We start from the raw sequence: 9139 nt of genomic DNA, 5'->3' as shown, positions 1-9139 counted from the left end.
GTAATCATGTGGCTCAGAAAACAGACTGAGAAACAGTCTGATGTCAGCAGAATGGTCTCATTTTAACATTGTAATTTACAGTTAAAAAAAATAATTTTCCAACTTGTATTTTATGTTCAGTGAAATTTGGGTTCAATATGTTGATCACGACTTAAAAAACAACAACTTGTGAATTCACACATTTGAGATTGTGCTGATAAGACGCCAAACAAGTTAGGTCAAGAGCTTTAAGATAAAGTTCATCTTATACTGGGGGGGGGGGATCACGGCATCAACATAAACCACATAACAGAAAATTTCCCCAAGGGGGGGTTGTACCTAGAACCTTTTGCTGTGCAGTGACGTCGCTAACCACCATGCATGCTAAACGTGTTTCATTTATCATTATTTAGATTGAAAAACTGCTATATATCAAAGATTAGCTGTGGTTCTCTGGCCCCAACTCTGAAGTCCAGCCGCTCCCTTCTGAGAGAACTGGACCTGAGTGGCAACAGCCTGATGGATTCAGGAGTGAAGCTGCTCTGTTCAGCACTAGAGAGTCCAAACTGTAACCTGGAGAGTCTTAGGTCAGTTCATGCGTCCGTACAGTCTGTCTTATATTCAGTTACAAAGACTTAACACATCAGATTTTAATTATTATGTTTTCTTTCTTTATTGATTGATATATTTTGTAGAAAAAGAAAAAATAGAAAAAACAATTTTGATTGTAACAAACACTATATAAATAAAGATTGATTGATTGAAGTTTAAGGGCTCGTTGGAGACCCTGTATGTTTCCACAGTCAGCACATCTGGTGATGGTCCAGTTGTTGGGATGGCCTGGTTAGCTTTTTCTCTGATAGCTAGAGCTTTATCAGTGAAGAAGCTCATGAAGTCTTCACCACTAAGGGAAGAAGGGATACGTGGATCTAAAACACTGTGACTCTTGGTTAATTTGGCCACAGTGCTGAAAAGAAACCTGGGGTTGTTCTTATTTTCCTCAATTAAAGAAGAAAAATAAGCTGTTCTAGCCTTGTGAAGGGCCTTTTTGTAAACTACCGGACAGTTTTTCCAGACAGCTTATGTTGGGATTTGTGATTAAAGAGAAAAGCTGAACTCACCTGATTATAATTAAAATGATTTATTTGTCTTTTATCTAGTTTGAGGTACTGCAGGTTAACGAGCGTCAGCTGTGAGTCGCTGGCATCAGTTTTGAAGTCTAACACCTCCCTTCTGAGAGAACTGAACCTCAGTGAGAACAGTCTTCACGATTCAGGAGTGAAGCTGCTCTGTTCTGGACTTGAGAGTCCAAACTGTCACCTGGAGATTCTCGGGTCAGTTCACGTGTCTTTCATTAATTTCAGAATGAGCTCAAACATGTTTCTATGTAAAAGAGAAAAAGCAAAAACAGAACGCATCCAGTTATAATTAACATGTTTCGTTTGTTCTTGATTTTAGATTGAATGAGTGCTTCTTATCAAATGTCAGCTGTGATTCTCTGGTCGAAGCTCTGAAGTGCAACATCCAGCGCAGGTGGATGGTGAAAACTATTCTAGGTAGGTATTAAATATGGTTTATGCTTTAATCCTGTATCAATGGTTGTTACTCTGTGTTTTTTTCCCATATGGGACACATGGTTGCGTATATCTAAATGCAGTTTGATTGAAATAAGTGGTTATTGTTCATTTCTTTCATTATTAATATGAAAAAATCCAAAACTCTAGGTGGGCAGCGTCATATCGCCCACTATTCCTCAGCTGCCTCTGCCTTCCCCTCCCATCTGAGAGAACTGGACCTGAGTCTGAACATTCTGCAGGATTTGGGAGTGAAGGTGCTCTGTGATTTTCTCCAAAATCCACTCTGTAAACTGGAGACTCTCGGGTTAGTTCAGCTGCACTTGGTCTTTCATTAATTTAAAAAGACTGAACTCATCTGATTTTAACTAACATGTTTTATTTTTTCTTTTCTTAGTTTGGTTGACTGCAGGTTATCAGAGTTCAGCTGTGATTGGCTGGCCTCAGTCTTAAAGTCCAACCCCTCCAGTCTTAGAGAACTGGATCTGAGTTGGAACGAGCTGAGGGATTCAGGAGTAAAGCTGCTCAGTTCTGGACTGGCTAGTCCAAACTGTAAACTGGAGACTCTCAGGTCAGTTCCTAAATCTCTACAATCTGTCTTTCATTAATTAACAAGTACTGAACATATTTGATAATAACCAACACGTTATATTGATTTGTTTCTTAGTTTGACTGACTGCAGCTTATCACAGAGCAGCTGTGATGCTCTGGCTTCAGCTCTGAAGTCCAACCCCTACCATCTAAGAGAACTGGACCTTATGTGGAACAACCTGCATGAATCAGGAGCAAATTTGTCTCATCTTCTCCAAAGAGAAAGTATTTGATGACAAACGTTTAGTCCTGATTTCGATCAATTCAGGACCAAAACAGAAATTCCTGTTTGACTCTTTATCACTGAAGCTGTGACAGAAAAATGTTGGCAAGTCAAGTCTGCTGACTACAAGACCATCGTCGGCAAACAGAGAGGAGGTCAGAAGCATCCTGGGGACATAACAATCTCAGCTACATCAAGCAGCTGATGGCTGACGAGAGCTGAAGGGTGGAGCTCCATCACTCTTTTAATTGATGTCTCTTGATGATACTATAAATCTGCTCAAAGTTGCATCTTGCTTGAAGGGAGTTTTTCTTTTGTCAGTGTTGCTTGTTGGGAGTCAGGCCATGAGTTTCTGTAAACTACCTACAGATCATTTTGAATGCTATAAATAAAGCTCAATTTGAATTGGGAAGGCAGAGGTTGGTGTAGTACCTAATAATTTTACTCAAGTAGGGTTTTTGAAACTCTAAAATAATAATACAGTGGGACCTCTACTTACGAAATTAATTGGTTCCGGAAGTTGTTTCGTAACCTGAAAATTACGTATATAGAGACATGTTTTCCATGTAAATGCCCTAATCCGTTCCAAGCCCCCAAAAATTCGGACATAATTTTTTTTTATAAATCATAAAAATGCATCAAAACATGTAACAAATACAAGTTACAATTAGATTACTGCACAATAAATGTAGGAATTCAGTGCAAGGTTTCTCCAGGAACAAAATGAACTTTATTACAGGCTAATCTTACATTAGCCGTCATTACTAGCAATGAAGTTAACACTTGTGGTAACACAACCATCTAATGGACAAACATACGAACACCCACAATAAATAAAAGTTAAAGGAAGGCGACGCTGGGATACACACATACCTGTACATATTGACGTCCCTCCTAGCCAATGGGATGACAGGACGATGCTAGGCGATAGCCAATGGCAGAGCAGCTACAAGCATGTTTGCATTCGCTAAACTCCGCGAGCTGCGAGTAGCAGTGGTAGCGTATTTTTGCCTTTCATATCCTGAAATTTCTTTCGTAACAAGAGGAAATATTTTCCCGTTGAGACGTTTCGTAACCTGAAAATTCCGCATGAAGAGACGTTCGTAAGTAGAGTTCCCACTGTATAATAGTAAAAAGTAGTGATCCCATAAATTACTCAAGATTAAAAAGTTAGATTTGCTGAAAAGACTACTTAAAAACTGAGCGACTGGTTGAACCTAATGTCTAAACATACACGGGATCTCCATCGATCAACTGAGGTGGTGGAGGGGGCGGCATGGGGGGAAACATTGGACATACCTGAACAGGCTTGACAGTAGACACATGAAAGATAGGGTGAATGTACATGGATCTGGGGAGCTGGAGTCTTACCGCTGCCGGGCTGATGATCTTCATGATGGAGAAAGGGCCAATGAATCCGGGAGCCAATTTCCTAGATTCCACTCGTAGGGGCAGATCCCTAGTGGAGAGCCAGACCTTCCAAACAACCTGGTAGACCGGAGCTGGGGGTCGGTGTTGAATGGCGGCGACAGAATAATGGTCAGCAGCACAAAGAAGGGATAAACTCGCTTGGTGCCATGTGCGACTACAGTGAAGGTAAAAGCAGAAGGACAAGTGATCTCCTTTTCAAGGGCAGGAAATAGCGGGGGTTGGTACTGATGACAGCACCGAAATGGTGAAAAACCAGTGGCCGAGCAAATGAAGGAGTTTTGGGCATTTTCAACCCACAGAAGCTGCTCCGACCAGGAGAAGGGATTGTCAGTCACCATGCAACGCAGGGCTGTCTCCATCTCCTGGTTCACACGCTCCAGTTGCCCATTCGTTTGTGGGTGAAACCCAGAAGACAGACTGGCCAGAAATGGCTCGATGGACACAACTTTGTTCAAGATCTGTCAGTGTCTCAGCAACACACTCTCGTGAGATTTGACTTGATAACGGTTGGAAGAAACATTAAGCGACTAAAAGTAAATAATTCCTTTTTTGTTTGTTTGTTTTTTTTGTTTTGTGAATGAACGGACAACTAACACAAATGAGGTTGGGTTCTTTCAACTATTGTAACGTCACCGCGTGAGGAAAATATAGATGCCACATTTAAGGGCGCGACCGCCTAACTTAGCCATGATGCACACCTAACTAATACATGTATGTCTACTGAAGTGGAATATCTATTCTTTATTAAAGTATATCTATGATTACAAATCTCTCTGACTCTGACTACTTAACAGTGCAGTAGCCTAGTATTAATAAAACGACTCTATGTTATTTCTGATACCAGTCATTGCTATAATTGTTAAATGACCATGGTCTCCCTGTTTCCCCTGCTCCTTAGTAAACAGAAAAAGCATTTTCAGGTTGGAATATCAATTTTAACCAGTTAGGAGAGGGAATTAATTTAGGGTAAAGAATAAACAAGTGAATTTGGAAGTGATAATATAGAGAGAAATCAAAATGGTATAAAAATGAACAGAGACAATTGGACATGTAACAATATAAATTTGGTGTTTGATAGAAAGTATATTTCTTTCTTTACTAAAGAGCTGATTAGATGGAAACTCCTATTACTGAACAACAACTCAATGTTTAATCAAAATATAGAGTTTTACTTTTACAAAAAGTAGAGGTCGATTCCAGCAACTTGTGTTGGAAAATGACCAGAATAAGTAAGTTATGTAGTGTGTGTGTGTGTGTGTGTGTGTGTTTTGTGTTCAAAAACCATCTTCTCTGCTGTCTGGCCTACAAAAAAAAAAGTAATTTAAGCACAATGTGACTCTTTCAATATTTTCAAGAGGGTTCTGATCTAAAAGGTTTGAGCCATTGATGTATGCCCTCTTCTCTGTGTCAGGAGGTAGCAGCAGGGAAACGTGCTGTTTCTGCCTCTTCAGCTCTACTCACGTGTGATCAGGGTGGACTTACGTAGTTCTCCTTGTTGGACCAGCCAGGATGCTGCAGCTGACGGAGGAATCTCTGCTTCTCAGCCTCCTGGGAGTATTTTTCCTGCTCTGCTCTAGTCAGAGATTTCCACTGTGGACACAAGACAAAGCAGTGTCCAGAATATTAATCAATCAGACATTTAAGGTGTTTCTCCATCTGAACGGATCAACAACTAAACAGACTGTCACACCAACAACACTCACCATTGATCCCAACAAAGCATTGGCAGCACTGCTGCTCTGAAGTCTGATGGCAGGACTCATGGTGGACCTGCGCTCCTTCATGAAGAGCATGAATGCATTCAGAGGCTTCTTGATGTAAACCTGCTTCTTCTCGGATCCTTTGGTCCATTTTTTGCTCTTTACTGAAAACATAGACAAATGTGTGTGATGATGATTCTCAAATATTCAAGCACATTTCAGACAACAGGCAGATAAGTGCGGTCAAAGACCTGCAGACTCAATGTGACCCAAGTAGGAGCATGGATTATTATGGTCTGTACAGCAGATCCTGAGATTGTAGTCAGTTCAAACAAGTTTACTCGTGACTTTGACACGTTTCCAGAAAGAGAAAAACAGGAAAACACTGGACGGCGCCCGCGGTTCGATCCCGGTTGGGAGGAGACCACGTAATCAAACAGATTTGATTTGAGGTGAAGTAACCGCTGAGCTAAGCCAGTGCAGAGACCATTAGCAGAAACAGAACTTATGTCGCTGACACAAAGCAGCGCGTTGTGATTAGACATCAGCGTAAAGTTTAGTCTGCTCTTGATTGTCAGGAGGAGCAGGAGCAGCGAGGACTGAAGGAGAGCATGATGAAATTTGAAATCCTCTTCAAACCTTTAAATGCATCCAAAGAGACACATGAGTTATTTCCGCTTCCAGCTGCGTTAGGAAACAGAGTCTCTGCTCCAGAACTCCAGGGAGCATCATGGCTGAAGCATCCTTGGACTGAAATTGATGAAACAGCAACACATCAGGTCACCTTTGAATGTTCATCTACAGTCTTTCACTCTTAGGACCAACATCACCACATAGTTATGATCAAACTCCAAAATTTTCTCAGACAAATGTTTCATTCCATCAGCGTTGGTGACTTTCTGTGTGTGCAGAAGCAGCAGGGCCGCCAAAAGGGGGTATGTAGGAAGGACTTCCAGGCTGATAAAGGGACTGTGGAGACACGGGGGATCTGCTGTTACTACTGAATTTGAAAATCACGTCAGAGTACCGGTACCATTGCCTTCTTTATTTTAATGGATACAAAACTACTTTAAAATTTAAACTTCAGCAGCACGTGTGTGTGTGTGAATGATGTCAGAAATCAGTGATGTTACAATAAACTGAGTGTGTCTGCAGCAGCACAGCCATCATTGATTAGTATGTTGATCAATGAGGGAACTGATGACAGCCCACCTGCCCCTGGTTCCAGCCATGTAGGGATAGAAGAAGCTGTCAACACATGGCGAGTTGCACACAGTCATGAAGGAAGCTGCTCCCTGGTGGGTAGAGTTGTCATTTCCCCGTTCTGAACCGTCTGGAGGTCAGTAAATGTGAGAGGAGAAGCAAGCCCGCTGCTGCTAATAATAATTAACTCGATCGGAACACAAATCTGGCTATGGCTGGCTCGGTGTACCAGTGAAATATTTCTTCATACGTATCATTTTTATCACGCAACCTCCTCAAAAAGCAGGAAGATGACGACAACGTCACATTGGTGCAGTTATCAGTATTAACGTTGAACGTTTATCCAACTCTCCGCCTTGGACCGATGTCATAACAAGTCAAGAAGATAGTGTCGCACTTTAATGGTTCGGGGAGACACAGACTTCCGCAATAAAGACTGGAGGATGCGGGCAGCGATCCTCTACCTCTCGCATGCTAAGAATCTTTTTAGTTCAGGCTCTTACATAAGCTTAAATTTATAATCAGTGCATAATGTCAATTTCTTTCTGTCCTCTTGCCGACAACCTACAAAACAAAAACTTCCTGGAGGATGCGGGCATCGATCCCGCTACCTCTCGCATGCTAAGCGAGCGCTCTACCGTTTGCGCATCAGAGCACTGGTAAGGCACCGTTTTACTTGATGTTTGGGCAGGAGCCCCTTCTTCCCATTGACTTTCTCCTATGTCGTGTGCCGGACCCGATTCCCGGTGAGGTGCAGGACTGGGTGGTAGAACACCGAGCCAGGCTTCATGTGGCATTCGAGGGTGCTCGCGAGAAACTAGTGATGGCAGCGAGCAAGCGCAAGGAGAGACACGATCTGTTCGTCCGAGATGCACCTCTGCCAGTGGGACAGTTGGTGTACCTGAGGGACCATGGTGTTAGAGGCCGCCATAAGATCCAAGACCTCTGGAGCTCTGTTGTCCACCAGGTTGTGAGGGCCCCTACTGGCGACGGTGTGGTCTATACTGTGGCGCCTGTGGGTGACCTGGGTGGAACTCGGAATGTCCATAGAGACATGCTAAAGGCGGTCGTTCAGCCCGAAGTTGTGGCCCTCTCCTCACCAACTTCTCCATCTTTGTCTCCACTGGTGGCCTCTGGGGACGACTCTTCCAACAGCGATCTCTGGCTTCTGGTTTCCAAGGCCCCGGTGCCATCCATTGCCATTTGGGACCCCTCAGGCGTCCTCTGCCCCGGCTGCAACAGCACCCCAGGGTGTGTGCAGTCTGACTGCACCCGTAAGTAGCAGCGATCCATCACCAACAGTGCCCCCAGCTGACCAGCCTTGCAGTAGTCAACAATCCCTGCGTCGGACTGCTCGTTCAACTGCTGGCAGTCACTCAAACAGGCATCACCTTCCGTGGTCAGTTAATTCTCAGGAGGAAGTTTCTAATCGGCCGCCAGACTCTGCATCCAATTCCCTAATGGCAGTGTTTAGACCTTGGTGCTAACTTGGCCCTGTCTCTCGTCGGGTCAACGATCCAAAAGGTAGGGGTGGATGTGGCAGGGCGTGGCCTGCCGTCTGCACAGGTGCCATATGGAGGTAATGCCTTAATTGGTGGGCGGGGAGAAAAGGTTTATATAAGGCACTGCCTCCAGCTGGCTTTAGTTGTTTTCCCCCTTCGACAGTACGGCGGGGTTGCAGCTTATCTGGGCAGTTCGACCAACTGAAACTGTTTCACAGAACGAGCATGCTGTCTGGCAGCGCCAAGGTAAAAGCACGGCATGCTAATGCATATTTCCTGTGGTGGTCACGACTTAAAGTGCAACAGTGCTTGAACGTGTCCTTGCTACTTGTTGCAGAAGGTCGGTGCTTCCTCCCGCCATCCTTCTGTCTAGGGCGCTTTGCCGTAAGGGCGCGTGCGCTAGTTTGTACTAGGTAGGTAAGGCGCAGCAATGCGCGTCACTGACTCCCCCACTTATGCAGTTGCTAGATAAATGGTAATGGGCTGTTCTCGCTGCAGTTGGCTGCCGGCTGGTGTCAGTGGGTCGCGTTGCCCCAGCGGGAACCACTCACGGAGTGCTGGCGCCACCAAATACAGTCGGCACAGACTACCTCACTTACTGGACCCACTGCTGCTTTGGCCCAGTCCTTTAGTTCGGGAATCTCTCCTGTTCGCTCTCGCTCTCTCTCTCTCTCCTCTCTCTCGCTCTCGTCCCCTCCGCTTCCCTTTGCTCGGAGAAACGGAGACGTTGTGGTGCCGCCGAGGCAACCACGGCGCTATTGCCTTCATTTTAGACTCTTAACAGTGTGTGTAAATTGTATCATCAACTGATATTTACTTCTTTTTAGGTTTTGTTTCTTTTTGTTTGTTTGATGTTGTGTACTTTTTGCTCACAATTTATTTGCCTGTGTGTGTGTGCGTGTGGTGCTCGCCGCGTCTAATTGGAAATTAAATTGT

The 9139-nt window shown here is 44.1% G+C and overlaps 1 protein-coding gene and 2 long non-coding RNA genes across 3 annotated transcripts; 2 read left to right on the top strand and 1 right to left on the bottom strand.

The window, feature by feature from the left end:
* The first annotated feature begins 547 nt into the window (after nucleotides 1-547).
* On the top strand, nucleotides 548-2779 carry LOC115253023 (NACHT, LRR and PYD domains-containing protein 12-like). Its single transcript, XM_029849828.1, has 6 exons — nucleotides 548-566; nucleotides 1140-1313; nucleotides 1438-1535; nucleotides 1704-1860; nucleotides 1951-2124; nucleotides 2221-2779. The coding sequence occupies exons 3-6, from the start codon at nucleotides 1517-1519 to the stop codon at nucleotides 2375-2377; spliced, it is 507 nt and encodes a 168-aa protein (XP_029705688.1). The 5' UTR covers nucleotides 548-566; nucleotides 1140-1313; nucleotides 1438-1516; the 3' UTR covers nucleotides 2378-2779.
* Nucleotides 2780-4896: 2117 nt separating this feature from the next.
* LOC115253030 (uncharacterized) lies at nucleotides 4897-6172 on the bottom strand. The gene is made up of 3 exons (XR_003891348.1): nucleotides 6138-6172; nucleotides 5502-5662; nucleotides 4897-5388 (listed from the first exon to the last, which is right to left on the bottom strand). It is a non-coding gene; the product is annotated as an uncharacterized lncRNA (long non-coding RNA).
* A 1219-nt stretch (nucleotides 6173-7391) lies between these two features.
* Nucleotides 7392-8827, top strand: LOC115253027 (uncharacterized). The gene is made up of 3 exons (XR_003891345.1): nucleotides 7392-8449; nucleotides 8541-8616; nucleotides 8702-8827. It is a non-coding gene; the product is annotated as an uncharacterized lncRNA (long non-coding RNA).
* The last annotated feature ends 312 nt before the right edge of the window (nucleotides 8828-9139 follow it).

The sequence above is a fragment of the Takifugu rubripes genome, chromosome 16 (assembly GCF_901000725.2).
Source record: "Takifugu rubripes chromosome 16, fTakRub1.2, whole genome shotgun sequence".
Classification (NCBI taxonomy): Eukaryota; Metazoa; Chordata; class Actinopteri; order Tetraodontiformes; family Tetraodontidae; genus Takifugu; species Takifugu rubripes.
The sequence above is the reverse complement of the archived record's forward strand: the minus strand, read 5'-3'. Positions and strand labels throughout refer to the sequence as shown.